This window comes from Monopterus albus, unplaced genomic scaffold (assembly GCF_001952655.1).
Source record: "Monopterus albus unplaced genomic scaffold, M_albus_1.0 scaffold19.1, whole genome shotgun sequence".
NCBI lineage: Eukaryota > Metazoa > Chordata > Actinopteri > Synbranchiformes > Synbranchidae > Monopterus > Monopterus albus.
The window spans coordinates 745153-772137 of record NW_018127899.1 but is presented as its reverse complement, the minus strand read 5'-3'; the positions used below and the strand labels follow the sequence as shown (position 1 = coordinate 772137).

Below are 26985 nucleotides of genomic sequence, written 5' to 3'. Positions count from 1 at the left end.
ACCCTGCTGTGCACTCTGACAGCCTTTAGCGCCTCCCCGCGGTGAAATGCGTAACTGCAGACTTGGTTCACTTCCGTTCCTCAGTCAACAACAAGGAAGTAAAACCGGTGGGTGACAAGTATCAAACCGCCCCAGTCTCGTCTGTCTTCTCACTGTAAACCAGTCAGAATCAGTTTCTTCTTAAGCGGCACGGTGACCACTTACATGTCGGGATGGCGATGTCAACATTTCAGAAGGTGACCCTCGCGACGTGCCTCGTGCTGTGCGTCGCGCTGCTGCTTCCCAAAATGCTGTTGTCCCGGGGGAGAAAGGATGCTGCGGAGCGGCCGGAGGGTGCGTCACCGTTAACGGGTTGTCTTTATCGTTACAATGTGCAGTGGCTTTTCAAATAGAGTGCTGAATTTATTAGCTTGTGGACATTGTCATATAACGTTTTACTTACTTTGTATTTCAAGCCAAAATGTGTTGTATGCATCACCGGTGTGTTGTCGTCCTTGCAGTTACATTTTCCTCCCTGACGGTGGCGCAAAAACACGGACACGTCTAGGTTATTCAGTAGAAATGTAAAATATACACTCAGTTGCCAGTTTATTAGACACACATAAGCTCACAAATGTCTTGTTTTCAAGCCAGACACTTTTAAACATCTTTTAAAGCAACACGACAAAAGACAAATTTAAAGAAAGATGACAAAATTGTGATTTCTCCTCCTCTTCATCTGTTGTCCCCTCTCTCCAGGTTCAGGTCGTTTCCCTCCGACGATACATGGCCAGATGTCCTCAGAGGGCCGAGGCCAGAAGGCCGCGGGCTCCGGCTCCGCCAGGGTTCACAACCCTGAGGCCTTGGCCAGGGGCAAGGGGGCAGGAGGCGGAGGCAAATCCAACCTGGCAGGCCAGATCATCCCTGTCTACGGCTTCGGAATCTTACTCTACATCCTCTACATAGTGTTCAAGGTGAAATACTGGTCACACAATATGCAGCTGCTCACATTTATTTAAAGGGTGTAAATTATTTTACACACTGTCTGATAACTCCAGTGAAAATGGGACAGGATATAGTGCCTCTCAGCTGACATTGTCTCCTTGTTAGATCACATCTAAGGGGAGCAGCAAGCTGTCTGAGGGCCGGTGTGCTTCGGTCCGGTCAGAAAACATGAAGAGAAAGATCAGTGAGTGTCATTCAACATTGGTTACACTCACTCATTCATCATTTAACAACTTTGAGCGCTTACACCCATCAGCTGCAGAGCTGCAGTGTTGTGTGAAAGGTAAAATGATCTTTATCTTCAAAAAACAGGCTGTGAAAGCAAGATTAACTAGTGTTGGGTGTTTTTGCACTGACCAGAACAGCTCCACATGGCTCAGATTTTCATATATAAAACTGCACAGCTGTCAAGTGTAAAATATATACAGTAGATTATATACGTGTCAAGCCATTTAGAAATAGGGGTATTTTAAAGGGCACTTGTTTAATTCATCTAAAGCGTTGATGCACATTTCCTCTAAACGAACAGTCAGTTTTGTGTGTGTGTGTGTGTGTGTGTGTGTGTGTGTGTGTGTTAAGTCACATCTAGTCTCAGACAGTTCACATTCCCAGTGCATTAAAATAATGAATGAGCTGTTGTTTATTGTCTGGTTTGTTGACTCCCATAAAACATCATACTGTAAGAGGAGTGACTGTTCACTATGGCTGTAAGACAAGAACTACACGTGTTCCTACTTCCTACTTTACACCAGTGCAGTGGTTGATTATGTTTGTTTGAGCTCAAATTGTGTTCACACTCGTGCACATAGTTCTTCCTTTCCCTTTTCTTCCAGCTGACTTTGAGCTGGCTCAGCTGCAGGAGAAACTGAGGGAGACCGAGTTGGTGATGGAGAGTATTGTATCCAACGCCCACCACAGCCCTGACAGGTGGGTGTGTGTGGAATGAGGAACCATTTCATCAGTCCACCTCCTCCCTCTCGTTTCCCGACAAGAATGATTTCACTTTATTGCGCTGAGTTACTCTGATTGGCTGTAATTTGGACATGTGAAAGTTGTTTTGAGTTGAACTTCCAAAATGTATACATTTTTTTTCTCATCCTTATAAATACTTATCTGCTCTGTTATTAGCGTTCCTATGAAAACATTCAAAAAGATCAGTGCCCACACAATCAAAAATGTACTAACTATGACATTTAAAAAGAAGCATCTTGTTAGTTCTGGAGTCCCAGATTTGTTGCACTGTCAGCTGATCAGTTTTTAGCATAGTTAAATAAATAAAGATAAGATAAAATGAATCTTTTTAGTCCCACAACAGGGGAAATCACAAAGCTACAGCAACAAAGGGATAGAAACAAGGAATTTGGTGTTAAGAATAGAAAAGTAACAGACAAGGCTTTATCATTATTAACAATTTAATAATAAAAAGTAAAACAATATTGCACACAGCAGGGTTAATGTGGGTTAAATGTGTAAGTTTAAAGCAGGATAAAGGAAACGGCGAGAGCCGCTCAACTTCACAATCGCATCAAGGCTCCACAGCTGAGGAACATGCGCTGGAATGTTTAGTTGTGTGCTTGTACTGCAGGGTGACAGGAGTGACGGCGGATCAGGAGGAGAGTCTCCTGCAGCAGCTGATGGAGATAACACGGGTGATGCAGGAAGGCCAGCTGGTGGAGGGGATGTCTCCAAGGAAGGAAGCCCAGAGCGACTGGGAAGGTCAGACCAGGGATATACTGTATGCTCACATGGGAATTAATTTATTTTGAATACTGAAGTTTAGTAGCATTGCATAAAGTAATGTGCCTTGAAAGCAGAGTGGAGATCAGGGCAATGGAAGAGTTGTGTACAGTTTAGTCCAGGTCAAACTATATCATAGCCACGTTACAGCTGACATACAAACAAGTGACAAATGAAAGGACAACCCAACATAAAATGTCTCAGTACGGTGCTGTGCCACCACATGCAGCCAAAACAGAATTTTTGGTATACAGAGTTTTAGTGTTTGAGTACTAGCAGTCAGCTAAACAAACATTGATTGTGTAGTGCTCATCAGTTGTAGCTGTTTCTAGAGTGAATCAGACATTGGGTAGTGGATATACTGTTTGTGAAGGAAACGCTGGTAAACAAATAACTTTCTCTTTCTTCAGATTACCCTGAGGAGCCTCCTCAGTACTGGGAACATCCTTGCTGCAGTTGTCAGCACAGTCAGCAGCACTACAGTCCACAGATGGAGACAGAGGTGGAGAGGACAGAAGTCAGTGGAGCCGACCTGTTGGAAAACATTCATGCTGGCGATGGTACAGGCGGAGCAGAGGCTGAGCAAGCTGAGGACCGGAGTGCAGACGCTGGAAGAGAATCCATCTTTGCAGCAGTGAGTGAAGAAGATGCGGGGCCAGAGAGTGATGTAGGCTTAAATAAGGAAGAAGCCTTGCATGGACACAAGGAGGGAGGGGGTCGGATCGATGTGAATGTCCCACAGGAGGACCTGGTTGGAGTCCTGAAGGAGCTGCAGCTCACTCTGAAGATGACGTCTGTGATGGAGCAGACTGAGAGCCTTGCTCAGCCCACAGAGACAGAAACATCCAGCAGTCAGGTCAGACGGAGGAACAGGAGGAGGAGAGCAAAGAAAGCCTCACCCTGACTCTGTCATGTAAACTTAAGCCTGGGCCTGGTTTTGTCAAGACAGATAAACTGTAAACCTGTCTTCATCTGATGGGCAGTAGCATGGAAGGTGGTGAGTGCATTAAAGTGTTTCTAGCCTTGTTTATTTTTACTTGACTAAGTGAGAAAATGTGTGCACGGGGCACTGTTTACATGACCAATATCAACTTTATCCATTGGCTAAAAGAAAAATAAGCAAAGTTTAAGGTATTAAAATTTCCAAATATACTCAACACTTCTATTTGTAGAAACAGGGGCCTCATTTCTAAAATGATCACAGTTAAATATGCTAAATATACACAGGACTTCCCCAGGCCCAGATTTTACAGTAATAATAATAGTTGACAAACTGTACCTTGAAGTACAGCCAGCTGTGAACAGCCTAAGCATTTATTTCTGTAGGGGAAGTGTTGAGTTAGTTGTTATACCTGATCTGTGAAAGCTGTTTTTCAGCAAGCATTTTCCTGTAAAATAATCCAAAATTATTCACATCTGGTGCTTTCATTTAATGTGCTTTTACAATATACAAATGGACAGAAAACAAGGCTGAATCAGGCCACTTGAAAATGTGCTTGTTCTACACATGAATGCATGAAACTTCTGGCAATTCTAGCTCAGACTAGAGCAAAGTTTTCTCATAAAGATGTCAATGTGTGCAGGAATTATGCAGCTGATGAACACTGAGCCTGCAAAGAAAAGAAACTGATGACATTTTATTATTTATGCAACTAATTTACTGGGTTGTTGGTGCCTTCGCTCACCTTTGTCTGCATTTGCTAAACAAATCTCTTATCAAAGTGCAGTCATATAAAACTTCTGGCGGTTTATATATATTTTCACACAATGAATGCCCTGTGATAAATTTGAAAAAGAGCTGTAAGACAAACGGCGTGAGAAATTGGCTGCTGTACCAATAAGTTGAAGCCTTTAACATACATTTCCTGTGATATTGACCTCCATGTTATTTAAAGATTTTTAAATATTCACTGTTCAGAAAAGTACCCGAGAATGCATATCAGTGATTTGGATACTGTGAATGACAAGATGTTCTGAGTTTTCATGGCTTTTAGTTTATTTTATTGGAACTTGTCATGATCAATAGTAAAAAAAAAAAAAAAAAAGCTGAGAGACTCTCGAAACTCACCGTTTGCCACCTGCAATATTACTTACCTAGATACTGAAGATTATTCACTGTAAGTCTGGTAAATATATATTAAATAGGCTACTAATGTAATAAAAAGCTGGAGCAGTTCAAAAAAGAAAGTTTATTACTTGTAGAATGGTACACTTGACCCATACAAAAGCAACATCACGGCTGTTGTAAGCAGAGACTGTTTTAGATTAATGGCAGGTGGCACATCACAACAGCATCTGTTCCCTCTAACAGTTACTGAGTCGCACAAAGTGTCAGGTTGGTCTGGGATCTACCAGAAGTTGATCACTGATTGGCTCGCTGCCTCAGTGCTCCATTGGCTCATCAGGTGCCTCACTGGCGGGTTCGTCTGCGGGCTGGGCAACCTGACAGACACAAATGTGGTTTAGCACAGCCATCTGGGATCTAACACTGGTATTAATAATCCTAATACAAAAGCAAACCTTTTGTGTTAAACATTTGTTAGACACAGCTTCAAATTAAAATGTTGTGCTCATCTTGTTTTCAGTGTTCAAAGATTAAATCTGTGCCTGAAACCCAAAATGGGGCTATGCATGTATTTTAACAGCATGCTATTGGTGTGTTTTGACAGCGATTCACAATGCATAATAAATGCAATGATTTGTTCACTTAAATTAAACTGGACTGGACACGTCCTTGCAGCACCTTTCTCTGTGGCCTCTCCTCCAGTCCCTCCAGGAACGGAGCAACATCATCATCGTCATAAATGGTGAACTCCATTTCCTTCCCCACGATGCCAATGGAAACATTCTAAAAAAAACATGGGAAGTCTATAGTTAACAAATGGTCTGTTTTATAAAGAACTTTTGTTTTTAATCACTAAAACAAAATTTTAATATGCAACACACAGTACAAGATCTGATAACTCATAGCTTCTAAACTCTTAGAACCAGATCCAAAAATGAAACAGGGGGCCTGAAGTACCTTGGTAGTGAGGTCCTGCTCAGCGGGGAGGGTTTCTCTGAGCGCACGGAGACCATGCTGGACTAAGTCATTCAGACTACCTAAGAACACAACAGTACCAACCAGCTCAATATTTATTCTTGATGTTAGCCTTATATGCATCAATCTGCATAAAAATTAGCCAGTCTGGTGACCCTAGTTACAACAACTGAATATGAGAGTATGGGGCTAGAAAATGAGTCTTACAGTCAGAGAATTTGTCCATGAATCTCTCCAGGTAAGTACGTGCAGACTGTGAGCGCGCTCCGATGGACATGGCTTTGCAGTCAAAGTAATTTGCTGAAGGGCAGGTCTGGAAGATGTGAGGTCCCATGTCCTGGGTGACACACATCAAATGAATGAATGTCACTTTCAGCTTTTTCCCGTTAGGGCTCACCACAGTGAATCACAAATCACATTCTTAAATAAAAATACTACAACTGTATTAATCAAATGAGATATTTAAAAAAAACAGTATAAACGCACATCATAGCCTGCAATAAGGAGTCCAACACCGTAGGGCCTCCTTCCATACCGCTGTGTTGGGATTTGGGTTTCTAGATGGTCGATTAAGGATCACTGTGGCTATTTACTCTTTGTTCAGTTTCTCTTAAATTTCCAGTACCTTCAGATGACTAGATGCTCCCTGCATTTAGTGTCAGCTGTTGTGAATTTGTCATGCTGCCAGTAAAATCTCAACATTTTTATTACAGAACTTTAGAAACAATAGAAAGGATACTGCTGCCAACAAGAGAGACAAGACGTGATGCGGGGAGGGGCCTGTCAAAGACAAATCTTGAGTCCAAACACTCCTGACGCATGAAGTTACTGTGGAAGAGAAGGTATTGCATTATGTAAAACTCATTACAACTTTACTAAAAAGCTTCATGTACACACCATGGTGTAGATGTGACCTACCAGAGCAGTCTGGCATCAGCAGTCAGTCCAGCAATGGAGATGCCAATGTGGTTATCGACATGGAGTATCTTCTTCTGATGGGCAGCCAGTTCAGACTGGGCTCTCTACAGACAAAACACCAATCGTGTGATCAATTACTTGTCCTTTAACTGACACCAATAACATGCTACAGGCTTTCTTAGTTATTGGATGTGTTGCTTTTTAAGATCTCATTAAATGACATTAAGATGATAATTTTCTTCTGTGGCTTGATGCTTTCTTTATAAATCGGAATGCCAGGGTGGCACTTACCACTATGAGGAAGCTAACGTTAATGGGTTTTGGGTAAACTGACACTTAAAACACCTCTGAACCAGGTTAAACTGGGATATTTATGTGAATGGTCATTAACACTAAATGTTAAACTATTATCTGTCTTGTTAAGTCTAGTTCAGTTGACAGTCTCTTCACACTTAGGTGGTAATGCTCTGAGAATGAAACAGGATGACTGTACCTTTAGGGCAACCAGAACTGCATGGGTTTTGGATTTCAGTCCTACAGTTGCAGAGCCTTGCTTCACTGCCTCCATTGCATACTCGATCTGATGAATACGCCCCTGTACGCATAAGAACATGGACAATACTTTTATGCAACTTCATGCTAATAATACACAGTCATTTCTTTTTGAAGGTGAAGGCGTCGACTTACCTGCGGACTCCATACTGTCACATCGTTGTCGTACTGATTGCGGAACTAAGAACAAAAATAAGACATAATAAAATAGATGACCTGACAGCGACATGGAAGACAGCATAATACAATCAAATAAAAGCGCTCACATAGTTGTCTTGCATTGCCAGCAATTTCTTAGACAATTTTTTACGAACTTGGTAAGCTGTGGACGGATATATGGATAAGGCTTTACTTTTCTACACCATGGACTTTTCTAGGCAGCGGTATTAAGTTACTAACGTCACTGCAGTAAATAATTGATAAGGCGACCAGCTTCTGCTGCCCGGTTTGATCGAGATGCATCATACGGTCAAGCACAAGCATTAGCTACTAGCATCACTTCCAGGGGTGTTTGGACATCAGCGCTCCGTACTAATTTAACTTAGTTCTGCGGAAAGTTGAGTACCATTAGCCGGGTAAAAACACCAACTGTACTGAATCATTACAGTGACTGGAGTTGTGTACTGGCTTCACAAAATAAGGCCGGTGAGTTGGGGAGAAAACGAAAGTAAAAGACAAGGCTCTGCCATTGCTGGTTTGACTGATCTAAAACTCTAGCTAGCTTCTGCTAGCTACTTCGCCTTAGCCTGCTAACTGTCTAACCAACTAGCAACGCAACTGTGCTGTTATTTTGGGCACTAAATAAAAGCACGTTGCATTAATGAAGCCCGATTGAAAGTGAAATCATCAGAGAATTGTAGGCTGTGAACAGTTTCTCTAAACACACGTTATATAGCCGTCATCAATGCAGCTAACGTTACCGAAGGTGTTTTGCTTACTCACAGTGCAGTCAGTAGTTAGCTAGCTACTATTAGCTTAGTGTGAGCAAATAAACTAAAATTCTTGGGGTTTCTAGTACATTGTAATAAATGAATTGGCTGTGCGAGTTATTTAGACAGGTATATTATATGGTATTAAATTGATCGATATATATATAAAACTTCATTCATACATACCATCTCTGCTTCTAAATGTATCGCCTCTCTGCCTGTGCTGTGATCTGAACTTGATTTTTCTTCCTGGACGCAACGTCGGGGAAAGCAATAGAACCCCGATATCAAAACCTATGCATGTCAGAGGTACATGTACCTTTTACTCCACTACATTTGTCTGATAATTGGAGTTACTTGTTACTTTGAAGATCAAGATGTTGAATTCAAAGTATACAACCAGACCATCAAATTATGCATTTTTATAGTCAACAATGTACACTAGGCTAGAAGAATGTTAAAATGCATTTAATTGCTGAAGTAGCCAAATGTTAATAATTTAGCGATATAACACCATGAAAGGGTGCCATTTTGTCACCTAAGTTATGCATACTTTATTTTTGTTGCTTTCAAAAGACTGTGCTGCTAACACTGCTAATAGGTCTGTTCTTCTACTAAAATTATGAATGGAGACTGTTAGCTGTAATGGAGGGTTTTTCAAAGTGATGTATTGCTACTTTTATAGGCTAAGTAGCAGATCTCCATACTTCTTCCACTGTTGACTTTGTCCTATAAACTTTAGTAGGAAAATTATCAAAAAGATTAATTTCACAAATTATATAGCAATGATTTTACATATTTAACGTGTTAAATGATTTGCCTATTACATAATAACATTTAATTTCAAATCATGTATTCCATACAATTTGAAATAGAATTTTATTAATCTCCGTAATGTCTGTGTACATCATTTGGAAAATAAGGAATGAAGTTACAGTTTTCAGCAATGTCATCACTGACTCTTTTCTTTTCTGCACTGGCCCCACAGGTGCATGAACACCAGGTGGCAGCAGTAAATCACAATGCTGGGTGTTTCATGTATGTATTTGTCAAATTTATTTTTGTTACCATGCTGCTAAAATAATGAAAGCCAAGTAATGGCAGATTTACACAGAAATCACACAGTTCCATATTCACTTTAATTAACTGTAGTTCAGTTCACTTTAAACTTTATTTTCGGATTTTAATGCAACAGTAAAGCTGATTTTGCAAGCTTAAAAACAATAATGCCTCAGCTGAAAATTATAAATATGTAACAGATCAGACTTTATCGTCATTCCAAATTTTTGTAGTTGTTTGTGATTTAATGTCTTTCTTATATTGAGAAATAGCCTGAACTAAGTTCACTGATTGAATGTACAGATAAATAAATACAGAGAATAAAATTAACCATTTTCTCAAGGTAACATATGTGAAAAGTCAAAAGCAGTTGTAATGGCAGTTCAATGTGCAGTCTGCTTATGTAAAAGTAAATGCCACCCATTTTAATAATTCACGTTTTTATTGTGCCACAGAGCACTTCAGTCAATATGTCTCATCCACTGACTGTGCTTTTGTAAAAACTAGAAGAAGTAATACATGACCTTTAAACTGGAGAGAAAATCTACTCTGGTGCACTGAACTGTTATTGTGGTTGAAAAGAAAGTAGAGTTAAAAGCTCATTTATATGAGAATAATCCTCTCATCCTGAGTGACATATCAGATTTTGTCAGCTGCCTATTTATTATCTATGAAGCATTCGCTGATGCTGCTTCTTTGTGATGCAGAGGGTTTTTTCCAGTAACTCCACATCAGTAAATGAGACTTTTAGATAAATTCACATGAATCCAATATACTGGACTTCAGTTTCTATTGGCATAGTATAGCTTGTATTGATTAACTGTAAAGCTTTGGTCCTTAATCTTTTTTTTCCCCTTGTGACCATTAAAACAAAGCAATTTTTTTACTAGTTCAGTTGAAGACAGATTTTTTTTAAAACTCATTTTGCGCCTGAACAAAGTAAAGTTACTCAATAAAAACAACACATACAACAAATGAAGATTAGTAGGACTGTCTTAAGAAAGCAAGGCATAGCTTTGTGCATCAGGAGTGTTTCTATTAATTATCTCAAATAATTAAAGGTTTTTCCAGCTCCTTATGGAGGTCCTGGCCCCCAGGTTAGGAACCTCTTCTGCTGAGTAATCATTTTAATAATCCAGTGATTTATGCAAACCAATAATGGTCTTAATGGTACCTAGAGAATTCTAATACCAAAGTGACCAAAGTTGGTGTCTGTCTTCATTTGTTAGGATTTTAAAGTAGTTCTTTTTAAAAATAAAGGATATGCAGTGGTGGAAGAAGTACCCAGATTGTTTAGTTAAGTAAAAGTATCAATACCACAGTATAAAAATACTTTGTTCTAAATAAAAGTCCTGTATTCAGAACATTACTTACGTAAAAATATAAAAGTATTAGCATCAAAATATAGTAAAATACCAAAAGTAAAAGAACTAATTATGCAGAATGGCACAGTTCACATTAATGGATATCCTATCATTGGATTATAATTATTGATGCATTATTGGGAATATCACATTTAATGTTGCAGCTGGTAAAGGTGGAGCTAATTTTAATTACCTTTTAATGCTTATAATCTGACATACTTTATATACTAATGGGTAGTTTGTAAATTTCCCACCAGGGATCAGTGAAGTGTTATGATTGTACTGTATTTTGTTTTATTAATCTCATTCTAAAAAGTAACTAGTAACTAAATTTATTGAATAAATGTAGTGAGTTCACTATTCTTCTTTGAAATGTAATGAAGTCAAAGTATGAAATAGCAGAAAATGAAAATACTCAAGTAAAGTATAGATACCCTAAAATTGTATTTAAGTACAGTTTCTAATGTTCCTAGTTACTTTCCACCTCTTAGCAGGTCTACAGGGGTTAAGATGCCTATAGGTCTTTGGTGATGTGTCCAAAGATGTGCTTCAACATGTATGCACTATATCCTCTATGACTCAACAAATTCTTGGCTCTCTTAGTGCTTTTTAATTTCCCCAATGATTCTGTTACTTTCCATGTTACATGTCTCTCCACTCAGATAAGTGACCCCCTGTAGCCTCATCCTCTCTTATGTCAAGATTTAAACTTGGCTGTTCCTTGCTTCTTTTTTCTTTTTTCTATTAATGATATCTGATGTAGCCTCAAACCAGGAGGAGGGGGGAGATGAATTAGTGGGGCTGTGCTGATGAGCTTTCCTCCTCTGCCAAGGCAGCGGCAGCGCGGCGGGAGCCATTACATCAGTGCGCCAACCTTTGTGATTGAGATTGTAAGGAGCGGTGCTGAGCTCAGCATGTTTTTTCCTGGGGGCCTCATTTAACTTTGCCAAACGTCCCCTTATTTAATTTTTCAAATGGAGAGCAGCCTGAGTCACTGCGAGATGGGTCCAAGCCACAGTGTGGGCTCGATATAGAGGAGAGTGCATCCATTCCTCTTCCCATTCATAGTTTTCATGTCTTAACTGCACGAGGAAAGAGCAAACTTCTCCTGTTTTAACTCAGCCTATCTCTGATTAAGATTTAATTCCTGTATGTTTCCATATGTAATACCTGGTGTGATAGCATCAGTGTAGACTCTTTTTCTTTTTTACTTTGTTGGAACTGTTATGTGAGCTGCATGGCTTCACTTCCTCATGTATGATGACAACACATCTGTTGTGTACACATTAGCATACAGTATAATTAATACCGAATTCATTTTGTGTCTTGAGTTGCTTCCCCTTGATTCTATAAATAGGCCCCTGATGCTTTTTAGCCTGGAAAATGATGATTAATGGTGACGCTCTGCCAAGGTTGGATTAAAGTGGCGGCTATCCCTCAGCAAGAGAGGTCAGGGGTCAGCAGCCGCACAGCAAACAGAGGAAAGCCATCTGAGCCCCTCCTCTCCACAAGGTTTATGAGTCTGAATACTGCATATCGTCAATATGTCGTCACTGGCTTTAACCTCTCCTACAAAACAAGTCCAGACATGTGAGAAAAGATGTGAGGCAGTAGTCTGGCTGAGATCCTTTTCAGTTTGCTTACGTCAGTTTCCTGGTTATGACGAATGCGCTTATGCGGCATTTCAGTGGCAAATGGCTGAAGAGGCTTAAAAAAAGCTGTACTTTGTGGAGCACTTAATATCAGCAGCTAGATAGACAGTCTCTTAGCTCAGTCTCTGAGCCTAAAAAAATAAGTATCAAACCGCACGTTTTCTCTAGAGTATCTATACAAAAATCTATAGAACAAAAACTGATTCACTTCAAACCACCTGATTACACTGCATGCTTTACAGGAGGGAATCGTTTTGTTAAAGACATTGAGATGATGCTTGGAAATAAGAGTTTGCAAGCCAAACTCATTTGGAAACTAATACATCAAAACCATTTATTTATTTGTCAAACCTTGTTGCTGTCTGTACAGAATCATCTGAAGACACCAAGCCTACAGAACAGAGACATCCAGTCATCGTTTTGGCTTTGCAACAAATGTTTAAGCATGAATTACATTTGCTCACCTATCATTGTAGTTTTGGAATAAAACTAATGTGGGGTCACTTTTGGAGAGCATTTTCTTCTGTAAGATAGCACTGCATTGATATATTTATCTACTAATTATTATTGAACAGCAGCAAAAAAAAAAAAAAAAACAGATTGAATTGAATTACTCAGACTGTGAGTCTTTTTCTGTGATGACAAAGTTTCACGTTAACAAGAACTAGAGGAGAAGTTTATGGCTCTGCTTCACCGTGTGTCACCCTTCTCATTTTGTGTTTGCACCTGATCAGACATCTGGAGACGAGGTGTTTCACAGAGGATGAATGCCTGACATGAAGCTGCTCTGCTGCGTGATACATCAGTCTGATCTCTGACTCGTGTGAAGTTCAGTTCACTGAACCACCTACTGATGTCACATGCTCCTTGCTATATGCTTAAGGTCGGTTTAATGATAAGATTATGTTAGTAAAGTTCATTTTTATTAGTGTGTTAATGTATAAGACTGCATGTAATCCATCTGGAAGGTATAAAACAGTATATCTATACATAAAGTGAAAAATATACTGTATAAAAAGTGTATTTTGTGGCAAATGTTTACTGACAAATAATCTACAGATCAAACAGACAAGTGACAAATTAAAGGAAACCCCTGAATAACTGAGTGGTCTCCTCCATAATGGCAGTGCCTTTGTCCTCAGGACACGAGGGGTCACTGAATAGTTTGATGACGATGAAAAAGATGTGAATCATATGCCGTGGCCTTCACCGTCACCAGATAGGACAGTGCTGGAGAGTAGAAAGGTACTTGGCATGTTATGTTTTGTCTTTTGATATTTCATGGCACCATAAGACTGTGTTGTGACCTGATGTTTTTCTTCTTTTCTGTCTCCTCTGTCCACTCACCCCAGCCGGTCGAGGCAGAAACACCACATGAGGGAATATCTGTTGGAAGAACAGTGTTCATCCCTCCAGTAGAGTTCAGAGGCTAAAGCTGATGGGAGGCTTCAGCAGACAGAATTGCTCAAGTCAGGAGGTTAAGTTACTGTCTTCCCAGTTCAAAATATTACTGAATATTATTTTAAGATGCACTTAAAAGACTTTGAACCTATTCTCAACACCACTAGATTTCAGCCAAATGCTTTGTAGCTGGAATTAAGTTACTATTCAAAACCCCAGTTGCTATTCAATTTTTATCTATTCATTTGTCCTACATTTAGTGGGATTGTTTTGTATTTCTGAATCAAAATTTCCAGTCATTTATCAGCTGACATATACGCTAATATAGGTATTAGACAACTATTATTATTATTATTATTATTAGCTAATATTACTTTGAACAAATGGCACATTTAAGTAGACATGAAGGTGGTTTTGTTACATTTTAGTATGTGACAGTTAAATGTACATTTATTTCTAGTCCAAACACAACAACATGACTTTAACATAAGAAAAACTATGGTGAATTAATAAACAAGATGGTTACACAAATTACAGTGTAGGAGATGTTGAACTGCTCAAGCAATTAATTTCTACAATGAAACAACGTGCACTGCAACAGCCAGATGGTTTTGTCAAAACTAACTGACTGCTTTAAATTTCATGTGATGTGACCTTTGTGTGCTTAGTGTAGAATTTATATGAAAGCTCACGGTTTAGTAAGAGCATGCATGGCTGAGTCGAATGATTACTTGAGGCTATAAAAAGCCACTGAATGATTTATAGGAGTCATTGCTATGTGATCATGTCATCAACCTTTATGGTGGGGTTTATCCTGACAGGGCGTATTATATACTGTATGAAGCAAGGCGTTGCAGCAACTGAGGACAGGGAGGCATGCCAATCAATACTCACAGGGATGATGACGTCCAGCGCTGAGCCTGTGCACGAAGGAATTCTGCAGCTCACTTTGATATTTATACAGTTTGACTCTTGGGCTTGGCTCTTTTTGGAAATCCAATAAAATGCTAATTGAGACATAGGGAGTCCTTTATCAAAGCTTCAGTTTTCAGTATATGTTTCACCTATTTTTATACAGCCAGACTTTTTTTTTGCCTGCAAAAAACCTGACCTGGTGAAACGTGAAGCTACAGCAAGAATGGGACCTTACATGATATGCACCTGTTGGGCAGGATACACTTTGGTGGCAACGTTTAGGTGGGCGTGTGATGGAGTGTTGTTCTGGAGACACCTGGCTGCTCCAGCTAATCTAGTCATTAAATCTCCATAATAGCCTCTTGTTCTTCGGGAACCATCATGTCACAATAATGGCTTTTACAAGTGAAGGTTGCTGTTAAATGCTTTTGACTGATTAGAAAAACTGTCCAGTTTCTGGTGAGCAGAAAAAAATGCAATGTTTAAACACACCACATTAATTTCATTGCCACGCCTGCTGGACCATTAACTTGTGGGCTCAATTGCCAACATAGCAAAGGAAAGAGGCGGCTCAGGGGCCAGTAATTTGACGATCCACAATGTGAGATATATTTCTCTCTCTGAGGGAGAACAGACTCTCCAAGGGGATGATGAGTACTCTTTGGTGAGGCACATGATAAATATGTCTTAGGCAGCAAAAGGTACAAGAACAATGGAAAAGAAAAAATATAGAGGTAATGAAAGAAGATGAAGCAAAAAAGCACAGAAGCTGCCGCAAGAACTCAGTCAGTGCACTTTGACAAAAGAAAGGAAAACTGTGGTACAGACAAAAAGACTGAGATCTCTACTGAACACCACTGAAAGAAGCTGAAGAGATTTATCAATAAATCATGTATAGATACATATTTTTTCCAATTAGTGAGAGTTTTACATCCGAGTTTTAATGTATCTTGAGCATCTTTGAGCCGCAACGAGAGCCAGAAATATCCTACTCTCGGTTTTGCTGCAGAGGCAAAAATTACAGGCAGATTCTTGGGTCTCGGCCAGGCTTTATAACCGCATAACATTTAGCTTTCTATAAATACCACGGGATGCAATCCAAGTTGATCAAGTGTGATTGAATCTGAAATGACTCCAGTGATGAGAGCCAAGTTTCCTTAAGATACTTCCAAGGAACCGCTTGCCTCTGCCCAGCTTTTGACAGGGCACCAGCCTGAGTCACGCCACAGTTCCCTCTGAGTAGTTCAAGCAAAAGTAATGATTGCAATACACAAACTCTCAAGTAGGATTGATATGGTGCTGTATTGACTTCAGTGTTAGTTTGTAAAGTCCCAAAAACAGTTTCTAGGTTGGAGCCTTATACTGTATCTATCAGAACTGCAAGAGGTCTTCTGTTCTATTAGAAAATGTGAGTGCATGAAATAAATGATTGATTCTCATATTGTCTTATACTTTGTCAAGCTGGCAAGCATAATTGCTGCACAACTCCATATTTTTGTTAAGTCAGGTCACTTCATACATTTTCGTGTAATCATAATAAACAGGACTCCCAACAGGCACATTTCAGAAGCACAAACTCTCCTTAGTGTTGCTCCGTTTGTCCACAGCATGTGCAAGTGTCTGGCTATCAATTACTGAGAGGTCTCTGTTTCTCGTTTGCTCTATCTTCTTGAATGCATCTGGAGCAGATACAAGCAGACGTAGTTGATCTGCCAGTGATGTCAGAGCCAGGGGGCTGACATGTCTCCCACACCGTGATGCTGAAGGCCCCTGATTGATGTTCTGAAATTTAGACGATTGAATGTAATCTCCCTAATGCTTGGGGATGCACAACAGAAAATGCTTGGAAACTTAGACCGCCCGACCTGTTTCTTGACATTTTACATGCTTCCTTAAAGTGATGACCTTCTGCTCTGCCACTTGTCCTGCTTGTTTAACAGGTGAACATGTTCAAGAGTGTAACACCTGCTTGAAACTACGTATTTTCTGCTCCAGCATGTTAAGCAGAAACAGGTGTTTAAACACAGACCCTTGACTCCATGATGTATAACCACAAAGTGTCACCAGTTCCACCGCTTTAACTTGTGTTTAATCAGGTGGCGAGCCACCCTTGTGGTGGCAAGCCTTGATTAGATTTGGAGTCTGAGAGCCATTACAGGAGGCTGCAGCAGAATAATGACTTAAGTCTTTTTTCCTTTGCTTTCAGGAAGTGATCTATCTGGATGCTCCTGGCCTTAAATAACTTGGAGAGTCCTGGTGGTGAGCATTCATTTCATAGATCATAGCACCCTGCAGTGACCCTATCAATACTGATTTATGGTTCTGTAGGTAAAATTATGTTGTCAGTATACTGGGCATATTTACAGCTTGTGAGATGGGATCTTGCTTTCACTTTCATTTAGTAATTTAGTTGTCAGTTGTCTTGTGTAATTTTAGAGTAACAGCAAGTGTTGAAATGATCAAATCAACGATTCTGAATGAATTAACTGTTTTATCTACGTTTTAGGAGAAACTGAAAAAAACATTTGCTGGTTCCAGCCTCTCAAATGTGCAGAAGTGGATTAGGGACACTGTAAAAAAAAATTGAGTTCTGACATTTTTCTCAGAATTCTGAGTTTAAACTCAAATAAATTATTTACAGTGGCCCTAATCCTCTTCCATTTAAATGTGAATATTTGCTGCTATATCATTATAAAGTGAATATACTCAGGTTTTTTTGTTTGTTGATTTTGTTTTCCAACATTTCATTGACTCAGTGATGAATTTTTAAAAAACCAGCTCATCAATTGATCATGAGAATAATCATAAGTTTTTCATTTCAGAATGTTTTTTTTTTTGTTGTTGTTAAGTGGCCTTTAGGAACAATAGAAGGTTTTTAAGGCCTTGGTGAATCACAACCAATTAGGTGTCCTTGAGAATAATCACAGTGTGACAGCAAAAGCATCCTCAACAGTATTAATGTCAGTCATCTGTGTCTGTTAGCGACTGAGCGATTTCCTGGGATGTCTGTCATCAAGCTGCAGATAACTGGTGTGAATTATTTCCATTTATTTGTGGGTGGCACTTCAAGTATTGAAACCGGTGGTTGTAAATTGTTCTTTCTTTTCTAAGAATCACAAATACACTCATTAGTCTAGTTTTAATGGTTTGCAAGTTATTGAAAGCAACAGCAGATAGCCATTGAGGATCCATTATTCAATATCTAGTTAACTTTGTTCTAATTGTTTTATGGAGGTGGAGGGGACAATAACAACAGTTGTCGGCTGAGAAACATTGAGAGTCATGACCCTTGAACAAACACTTTGTGTTGTGGCTTTAAGTCAAAGGAATATCAAGGCTACTGTTAGGGTTTAGTCCCCCTCACCAGGAGGGTGAGGGAGAACTGAGATAGGACTCAAGATAGCCGACCCAGGTGCTAATAAAAAGGTGGTTTAATGGTGGGAAATGCACAGTAACAACAAAACAACGTATCTTAGTCCATGTACAGAAACCAGCAAAGTAGGGCAGAGATGGTGGAGGAGACCAGCACGACCAGGGGAGTGGACAGGCAGAAACGAGGAGAGCGGGAGGAACAGGACGGACAGGTGAATAGACAAACTAACCAGGAGGAGTGGAGAGACGTATAACACAACACATATAACCTACATACAGAATGAGATCCACAGCACAGGAGCTGTCAGCGTGGAAGTCAAACGACGTGCCACATACCATGACTATCGGTATGTTATGGGGTATACAAGTTAAGTAGTAATGCTCCGGCGATGACAGCGTCTGCCAGAGGTATAAATAAGGAAGACGGTAATCATCGGGATGCACCCCAGCTGTGCGCACCAACAAACGAGTCGCTAATTACTGAAAGCAACACAGCTGAGGTGCAGATCCTGCAGGATCAAGAGAGCAGAGGTGAGAAAGGCGGAAGAGAAGCAGGTCGTGCCGAGCGGACCTGACAGCTACTGGTGGTTTCTTAGTTTTCTATTATGGGATGTGGTATTGCTCATAGAGCCAGGGCAAAGATTCTAAAAAGGCCCATTGTAGGTCAGCAGCTCCTAGCCTACTGCTCACAAGCTCCCCAAGGGATTGTGAGATAAATCTGAAGGCCATGAGATGATTAACAGGACAAGGAAGCAGAAACACAAGACAATTTTACCACTTCATGCCTCTAAAAATTATTCAAATCAGTTTGGGAAAATGTTTCCTCATTAAAATGGACCTTGTCACTGACTTGTCATAGCAGGAAAAGCACAGCTGGAAATAATAACAGTGTTATGTTTAAATGTCCCAGTCAACCATGACAGTGACTTGTTATGCCAGGGAACTGAGAAGACTAAATGGGATGGAGCCATATTCATCTTATTATGTAGGAGACAGAATGTTCATTTTGTCCCCGGTAATAACTGGTGGGTGTGTTGATCTCAGCTGGGGGAAACCCAGCTTCAAAGGTTACTGTATCGACTCGACGCTCCAAAGTTTTTTCAGAAACTGAGTGGAAACTTTGGAGGAGTCAGGATGTGCAGTTCCCTGGGGTGACAGAAACACCCACGCTGAAAATATGAGCACTAACACGCAAGCATGTACGTAATGTACAGATACACTGGCAAAGAAAAGCAAGTGAATCCTTTGGAATTACCTTCATTTGTAAATAAATTTGTCTTAGAATATGGACAGATGTTCATATAAGTTACATTAATGAACAAACGAATAACACCAATAATTAATAACACAACAAATTACTGTATTGTTCTTGTCTATATTGAATACATCCTTCCACAGCCAATTCAGGGTCCAGCAAGACATGGCTGATCCTGGGTCAGATGGGGCGTTGGTTATAATGTTGGAGTGGCTGCTGCTCATGAGGGTTGTCATCTTCATGATCCATGCTTTTTTTGGGGTGCCCAAAAAAGCTTATAGAACACAACTGACACAAGTCTGTAGAGAAGTTGTTCTGGCAGAGGGGTGGGGCTGAGGTGGTGATTGGGGAATGATCAACAGGTGAGCAGATGGCAGAAACTGGTTTAAATGTCTGGGGACATCCGAAGGTGAAACTGTGATGTGGGTGAGGGCAGTGACTTGGGCAGCATGAGCAAAATAAACACATTTGGTACTGGTAATCTGTAATTCATGTGTACATCGCGGGTGGTGGGGGGATTACAGTGCAGCATCTTTAGCAGCCCTTCTGTAGTCTTCCATGACCCGCTGGTTATTCCTGTTAGCTTCCAGTGGTGGAAGAAGTGCTCAGATCCCTTATTTAAGTAAAAGTAAGAATACTATAGTGTAAAAATACTTTGTCACAAGTAAAATTCCTACACTCAAAATGTTACTTAAGTAAAATTACAAACATATTAGCATCAAAACATATTTATAATACTAAAGCAAAGGTACTCATTATGCAGAAGGTAAATGGTAAATGGTCTTATACACTGCAGCTGACTCAAAGTGCTTTCACACTATTTGGCCATTCACCCATAAATGTACTCAATTACTTTCCACCACTGATGTGCTCAGTGTGAACTTCAACAACAGCGCTCTGAGTTTTGATTAAATTGAAGCTGATAGGTTTCATGGACAGTTTCATTCTGTCCAGCAGAGTATAATACGTGGGGCAGTTCAGTGGATAAGCAGGTATAAACGCTATGCGGCATAAGACCCTGCAGCTGTCTATTCAGAAGTGATTTAGCGTCTGACATAGATGAGCCTTGTGGCACTAAAAGGCTCGTCCTGTTTAATGGGGTTCCTGTATGATGCAGCCTGGGCGAGGCAACCCCTCCCATTTTTGTACTGACATATAATCTTACTCACACACACAGATTTACACACCCGTCTACTGTACACCCATTCATTTTGTCCACTGTGTGGAATATTTATAGTGCACACAGACAGATAAACACACACACAGAGGTTCAAGCACATACAGTGTACTGTACAAACACACACACACACACGCTATCCTGTGCACTAATGAAAAGAAAGGAAATTGAGATGATGGTGCACTACAAACAGTTGTGTAATTGCTCTGGAGAAATGGCTCTTGTCAGATTCTGTCATCGATTGGTCTTTGCCGAAGACAACTCAGTGTGTGGGAGGAGGCAGTGATCATTAGTGGACTGACTGTGGTATCACTTTATTAACTCAATGAAGTGATACCAACCTTTCTGCTGTTGCTGAGGTTTCATTGGAAACTGAGTGAAAGCAGTAGCTGCTGTGAGAGTTTTGGGTTAATCACTGATATAAAATACACATTTGCACAGTGCTGTGCAGTTTAAAAGTAATTTACCAAAATCTCAGTAGTGTTAACTCATATGCATGGGTTCAAGTAATGTAAAGTGCTATGAGTTAATAAATTCTGGTGGTACCAAACGGATTACATAGGTTGATTCTTGATGGTCTGAAGTGAGCTGAAGCACAGTGGGAGTAGTGCCGGAGTCGGTGCTATCCAAACAACATTATGAATGAACAACCCAGTCGTGCGTCACTGTGTAGTATACATCCCTCCCCAGCAGATGGCTCCGCCTGCAAGTGCTTAGCTGGGAGTGTGGCAGTGGTGCTTGGGGGGTGGGGGGGCTATCGATTTGGCATTTTAAATATAGCATGCAATTTTCGAAAGTTTTTAAAAAATATTTATTGCTGGTGATTCTCGTCCACGGCCACCAGTTTGCTTTGCATCCTATTTAATTAATGACATCAATGCAAATTGGACATAGCAAATGATCCAAATGACTGGTGGATTTTGTGAATGGAGCACTTAGTGACTGAGGAATGACGTCAGTGCAAAGCCATATCCTATCCTTTATTAGTGAGATAGGACAGAGAGGAGGCATCCCATTGGATTGTGTAGCATCAAAGGGATGTGATTGGCTGCTGGTGGATGATTAAACACCTACACAGTCAATGCACAAATCCAAGTAGTGGGATATATAGGCTGGTGCATTGGCGCTGCATGCAACAGAATCAAGAGTTGGTCTGCAAGTTGAGAGAAAGTCAACTTATTGTTTTCAAAGAGAAACATCTATAAATATATATTTATTTATTTTTTTGCTGGGTGATTATCACTGAAGGTAAGTTTTTACTTTTAATTTTGTGTTGGGCGATGTGTTGGACTGGCAGTTTGACTCTAAATGTACCTGATATACTGTTGTCACACGTGTGTGGATCAGAGGCGATACGGACACAGAGTCACTGCATTAGACTGTGGTGACGTGATTGTGTTGGTAATGGGATTGGAGTGTGGTCACCGGGGCTGCCAGTGTCACCACCGCTCATTTTGTGAAGGTCTATTCAGCTACTTGAAGGCCAAAGACTGAGAAAGAGAAGGAGTAGAGAGAAAAAAGAAGGGACTCAATAATGAAAGAAGGTGAAGAAAAGAACAGCAAGAGGAAAAGGACAAAGAAAGAAGAGATGGACAAGAGGAACCTGTGAGAGAGAGAGAGAGAGAGAGAGAGAGAGAGCTGGTAGTTCATTACACTAATGCACTGGTCCCATAGGGAGTTGGCAAGCTTATAGCCCCCCTCCTTTTCTTTTTTTTGCTTTCTCTTTTTATCCCTCCCCTTCCAGCACTAGCAACCGCTACATGCATTGCTCAGCCCAGGACCCCCCCAAAACACACACACACTCCCACCTGCAGGCATGTTGCGCTCTGCAACCTGCTGCGTTCGACAAGAGAACTAGCCGTCCTGTGCTCTCGGCTGGATGTTGTGAGAGGAACAGAGCATTCTGCAGAAGAAGAGTGATGGAGGTTTTTATGATGTGGCTCATTTCTGAAGGGGTGTTATGTGGGGAAAGTAAAAGTAGGGATGTGCAACAGAGTTAAGCACAGACACTTTGAGATGTGTTGCGCTCGACTCTCTGGGAAGGGACAGAAAGCTTTTTCTTGTAACTTCCCTCTAATGGTACAAGAGGATCAGACATCTGAAAGTATATTTTCTAGATACATACTGATGAATCTTTAGGTTATTTGACAACTTACTTTAGTTGTGTGTGAGTAGAAACAGCAGCAGTTTTGCGCACAACAACCTGACAGCCATGTCTCTCTTGCTGTGTAGGGGACCATGGTTATGTTGAAGATCTCTGCTTTCCTCGTTGCCTACGCCCTGGTCATTTGCCAGATGTACTGCTCACAAGCTGCCCCTGCCAGGTGAGACATTCACATTTTACACTCCCAGCTCTCTTGTATCGTTCAGCAACTTGTAGAAAAGTAGAATGGGTTCCCAGTTTGTTAGAATACAAGCAACCAAAGAGAAGGAGTGAAGGGCTGACACTAAATTCATACTTCAGAAAATGTGATACTTTATTTTTACTGAGGAAATCGGGTAGAGAGTTCTTTTTTATATATATTTTCATTATTTTCTAAAAATTATAAAGTATTTTTAGTGGTGCTAAAAATATGAAGATATAGATATGGACTAAATATGCATGTAAGGGACAGGTAGTCAGAGGTGTGAGTCTGATACAGTTAGAGTACGATAATGTGTATGAACACATACTTTGGATGATTTTTACTGCTTAATTTTAATTTAGTTTAGCATTTGGCAGGATCAAATATGGGCTCAGTTGAGAACTGGTAAAAGTAGTCTTGAACCATAAACTTAAAAAATGTAAATTTCATAAATTTCCAGTTTGTTTGTTTTCCAGCTTAATGAAAGTTTATTTGTTAAATGTTGCCATGAAGCTATTGATTCAGTAATAAATCATGTACGTCTGCCACTCTCTCAGATGGGGCACTTTTCGCAGATTGTTTCCCCGCGTTGGTTGGGGGGCTTCCAACTCCGACGTCATCCCTATCGGAGTTGGTGACATCCCAGCCAACCCCCACGACCCCTCCTATCCATCCAAACATTCCGTCAGCACCCTACCCCACCCTAACACTCCCATACACAGCCTCCACAATTTCTTTTAACTGCAGGTGATAATTCTAGCAAAGGATTTATCACTCAATGCCTTTCTTCGTCCAACTCCTCTAACCCCTAAACGTTGGTGCTCACCCCTTTGCTGCAGACCGGGTTTAGAGTCCATGTCAGACCGAGTCACACTAACGGACTATGAGGCACGAAGGTTACTCAACGCCATTGTCAAGGAGTTTGTGCAGATGACAGCGGAGGAGCTGGAGCAGCAGGAAACTGAAGGAAACAGGTACAGATGTCTCTTCTGTATTTTAACCATTTTTAAAAAGCTGTTTAATATTTTCTCCCTGCACAGAAGCAGGAAGTGAAGGATTTCACTGACAGAATAGGAAGGTACCGGTTAAGCCAAACCTCTTTGGCCTAAATAAAAAGGTAAAATTGACAGCTCTGTCTGGGGCTACTGTACTCGCTCTCCTTTAACACTACTGACGATGTGTTTTTTTAGTGCCCCACCTCAGTCAGGTGTGGAGGTATGTACTTTTGTATGAACCAAAAGAGGGAAAAAACTATTATTTCCAAGAAAAGTTGTCCCTATTCTCTGTCATGACCCTCCTCCTGCATGGATGAGTTTGATTTTGACTTTGTTTGAACAGGCTACTATTTCCAGCCTGCCTGACGGGCATGTAAACACTGTCTGCCTAACAGAACAAAGAAGTGTGCATGATGTCAATTAAATGGAGTTGCATGACAGTGGGAAGCAACTGGTTTTTGTTTGTTCTGTGGGTGTAAAAGACGTGACAGGAGGGAACTGGCTGGGGGCGGGGGTAGGGATGGAGATGTGGAGCATGAGGGGACAGATCTTTGAATGATGGGAAGAGGGGAAAAGCATGATGTCGGAAGGGGGAATGTTTTTATTTTTACTTTTTGATACCTGTAATGGCATGAGCAGGAAGTGCATGTGAGAGAACAGGGTGGGTGAATGGAAGGAAAAGAAAAACTTATATAAAGTGTTACTTGCATGTTTTCCCATATCTATGAGCCTGTTCTCTGCATGTGTTTTGTGTGTCCCCTCCTCAACAGCATGGACAGGCCCCTAACCAAGCGCTGCTCCAACCTCAGCACCTGTGTGTTGGGCAAACTGTCTCAGGAGCTGCACAAGTTGCAGACGTTCCCTCGTACGAACGTGGGAGCGGGAACGCCCGGCAAGAAGCGCAGTGTGCCTGAGAGCGACAGCTATGCAAGCTACAGCGAGACGTTTGACAGCATCTAACCCCCTCCTCATCAACCTGCCCTTTCTTTTTGTTTTCATTTACTCCTCTCCTGTCCTCTTCCTCATCTCATCCCAGTTTCCTCCTTATTGTTTTTGGATTGACAAGTGCATGTTGACTTTACCTGCTTGATTGACATGAGAAGAATATGACCTTTAATCACATCCACCTTTTCAGTTCTTCCCTCTTTTCCCCTTGTTTGGCAAAGAATGAATTGTCCCTATCATTTCAGACAATCAGACTTACTTTTAATAAATGTTAATTAGGCACCAGTTCAGACATCCATCTTTGTGTACTGTATCATTTGATGGCGTTTCAAAGCCCCTGGAATTTAGGAGTTAAAAGAAATCACTTAATCAAATCATTAATAAATGATTCACTCATGCGACAGCATGTTTCTTGTTCAATAAATGTATTTTTTCTACCAGGAAGCCTTAGCTCATTTTCATTCTTAGGGATACTTTAAAACAGTCAGACTTATTTATGGACTTATTTGCAAATATGAACATAAAATGGACATAACTAGGGTTAACGAGCATCTCATACTGCCCAAGAAATGATCTGAGAAGCTTTCACCGAGTCCAAAGGTAAGACAAATGACAACCAGCAGAAAATATATGATTAAACCCTACATGCTTGATGTGTTTACCTTCTGTCTTCATGTGTTTCTGTGCTGTGACGTTAACACTGATTCAAATAAACAGTGTGCAGGGATATTGTGTGTGTGTCAGTGTTGTATGGATCAATGCCACAACAGATCTTGGCAATAACACCTGTCTGCTCTTGTGAAACAGCCTTACAGCGCAGAAACGAGCCTGCAACACGGCAACCTGTGTGACTCACCGCCTGGCGGACTTCCTCAGCCGGTCGGGAGGAATGGGCAAGAGTAACTTCGTCCCCACCAACGTCGGTGCCAAGGCCTTTGGCAGGCGGAGGAGAAGCATCCAGATGTGAGCACTCCAAAACCTTCATGGAAATGGTAAATAAAGACTCCTTTTCCTCTTCTGTTTGTTTTTTTGACTCTCATTTCTCCTGTTTCTTCCTTTTGTTTTTGTTTGGCATTTAGAATTCAGCCTATCAAAAAAAGGATTTCTCCATAAACTAATTAAAGGATTTATCTTAGAAAAATAAAAGCAGAATTATTAAAAGTTAGACAATAATACCTAACTTGACTTTTGACTAAATAATTTCTTATTGTTCTTTGAATGCCAAGCTTTACATTTACATTTCTTTTCTTTTTCTTTTTCTCTTCCAGAGGTTGACAAGAAAACATCAGAGAAAAACTGAGAACAAAAATCAACAAAAACAAAATTAAGCAGAAAATAAAAACTGAACTGGCCCTTTATCCACATTTCCATCTTGTTAGTTAAATCTTTTGCTTTTGGCAAATAAGAGAAAAACAAACAGAAAAAAGCACTTTAGTTTACATAGATGAACAAATGAATTCTTGAAGAAAAGAGCATCCTTATAATTTCTCTTTTTTATACACGTCTATCACTGGGAAATAAAATCAAAACAGCAGTGGTCACCACCTTTCCCCCCTCGTTACAGCACATTCCTCCCATGCCACCATCCTCACTTGAGAGCCATACTTCAACATTTTCCATAATCCCCTTTCCTTCCAAGGCTACCCTGTTTTCCTTCTGTGTGCCAGAGGGACGCCATTAAAATCCCGCCTACCCAAGTACCCCCCCGCAACGGCTGTTGTCTTGTGCCTTGATGTAGAACAATTTACATGAACATGATTGTACAGTTCTGTTTTGAGACGATAAAGAAGACCCGAGCGAGGATGAAGAGAACGAAGACAGATTAATATTGTAAACAATATTGTGAAAACTAATTTCAGCAAGATTAAAATGTATTTTAGATACACTCGGGTTTGGGGTACTTGTGTTGTTCTTCAGAGGTTTTTAAGCATTTAGGTGTAGAAAGAGGCTGAAGGATTGAGAGGTGTGAAAGCTTATGTTTGTTCAATAATTGCTGGAATATTGATAAACACTGTCCATATATTATAAATGATAAGTAATAAGTAGAACTTCTCAGAAATGGTGTGGTTTGTAATTCAATGGGTAGAAATGTGACTGAAAATTAGTAGCACACATCTATACTTTGGTAAAAAACTGAAAATCAAATTGACATTCATACATTCTCCTGTTGCACAGTTTGGGTCATTTTGTATGCAGCTACAGTCTGCAGGTGTAAACACATCCGTTTCATCGGCAGTATACTTCTGACTCACACCACAGCAGCATGGATATGTTGAGATACGTGATGATAAAAGAAAAAAACTGCATGGGTAATTGCTTAATAAAAGGCAGCCAAACCTGCAGTC

General features: G+C 40.4%; 3 protein-coding genes across 13 annotated transcripts; 2 read left to right on the top strand and 1 right to left on the bottom strand.

Moving 5' to 3' along the window:
• The first annotated feature begins 67 nt into the window (after positions 1-67).
• Positions 68-6541, top strand: ric3b (RIC3 acetylcholine receptor chaperone b). 2 transcript variants are annotated; one of them, XR_002274399.1, is made up of 7 exons: positions 68-333; positions 739-953; positions 1090-1168; positions 1818-1911; positions 2570-2700; positions 3132-3718; positions 6475-6541. XR_002274399.1 is itself a non-coding variant. In XM_020593473.1 (6 exons), the coding sequence occupies exons 1-6, from the start codon at positions 213-215 to the stop codon at positions 3623-3625; spliced, it is 1134 nt and encodes a 377-aa protein (XP_020449129.1). In that variant the 5' UTR covers positions 68-212; the 3' UTR covers positions 3626-4462. The 2 variants fall into 2 exon arrangements, 1 of the variants encoding a protein (XP_020449129.1); XM_020593473.1 differs by lacking the exon at positions 6475-6541 and having other exon boundaries at positions 3132-4462.
• psma1 (proteasome 20S subunit alpha 1) lies at positions 4896-8454 on the bottom strand. Of its 2 annotated transcripts, XM_020593474.1 has the most exons (11): positions 8152-8159; positions 7498-7553; positions 7367-7411; positions 7173-7274; positions 6680-6783; positions 6501-6589; positions 6248-6318; positions 5969-6098; positions 5744-5823; positions 5465-5569; positions 4896-5163 (listed from the first exon to the last, which is right to left on the bottom strand). In XM_020593474.1, the coding sequence occupies exons 2-11, from the start codon at positions 7510-7512 to the stop codon at positions 5104-5106; spliced, it is 801 nt and encodes a 266-aa protein (XP_020449130.1). In that variant the 5' UTR covers positions 7513-7553; positions 8152-8159; the 3' UTR covers positions 4896-5103. The 2 variants fall into 2 exon arrangements, with proteins under 2 accessions (XP_020449130.1, XP_020449131.1); XM_020593475.1 differs by lacking the exons at positions 7498-7553; positions 8152-8159 and adding an exon at positions 8347-8454.
• Positions 7510-26975, top strand: LOC109956400 (calcitonin-1). 9 transcript variants are annotated; one of them, XM_020593478.1, is made up of 10 exons: positions 7510-7876; positions 9149-9198; positions 12970-13118; positions 13378-13480; positions 13588-13712; positions 16758-16810; positions 18028-18135; positions 22588-22679; positions 23540-23674; positions 24466-25440. In XM_020593478.1, the coding sequence occupies exons 7-10, from the start codon at positions 18031-18033 to the stop codon at positions 24653-24655; spliced, it is 522 nt and encodes a 173-aa protein (XP_020449134.1). In that variant the 5' UTR covers positions 7510-7876; positions 9149-9198; positions 12970-13118; positions 13378-13480; positions 13588-13712; positions 16758-16810; positions 18028-18030; the 3' UTR covers positions 24656-25440. The 9 variants fall into 9 exon arrangements, with proteins under 9 accessions (XP_020449134.1, XP_020449136.1, XP_020449135.1 ...); XM_020593480.1 differs by having other exon boundaries at positions 13363-13480; XM_020593479.1 differs by lacking the exon at positions 9149-9198.
• Positions 26976-26985: the final 10 nt, after the last annotated feature.

Excerpts from the sequence above, each read along its gene's own strand:
- ric3b (XM_020593473.1), top strand. The coding sequence starts at position 213 with ATGGCGATGTCAACATTTCAGAAGGTGACCCTCGCGACGTGCCTCGTG. Across the intron at positions 334-738 it reads TGCTGCGGAGCGGCCGGAGG|GTTCAGGTCGTTTCCCTCCG; the intron begins GTGCGTCACCGT and ends CCCTCTCTCCAG. Across the intron at positions 954-1,089 it reads TCCTCTACATAGTGTTCAAG|ATCACATCTAAGGGGAGCAG; the intron begins GTGAAATACTGG and ends TCTCCTTGTTAG.
- psma1 (XM_020593474.1), bottom strand. Across the intron at positions 7,275-7,366 it reads TGACAGTATGGAGTCCGCAG|GGGCGTATTCATCAGATCGA; the intron begins GTAAGTCGACGC and ends TTATGCGTACAG. Across the intron at positions 5,570-5,743 it reads AGCAGGACCTCACTACCAAG|AATGTTTCCATTGGCATCGT; the intron begins GTACTTCAGGCC and ends TGTTTTTTTTAG.
- LOC109956400 (XM_020593476.1), top strand. The coding sequence starts at position 22,116 with ATGCATTGCTCAGCCCAGGACCCCCCCAAAACACACACACACTCCCAC. Across the intron at positions 22,680-23,539 it reads TCACAAGCTGCCCCTGCCAG|ACCGGGTTTAGAGTCCATGT; the intron begins GTGAGACATTCA and ends CCTTTGCTGCAG. Across the intron at positions 23,675-24,465 it reads CAGGAAACTGAAGGAAACAG|CATGGACAGGCCCCTAACCA; the intron begins GTACAGATGTCT and ends CCTCCTCAACAG.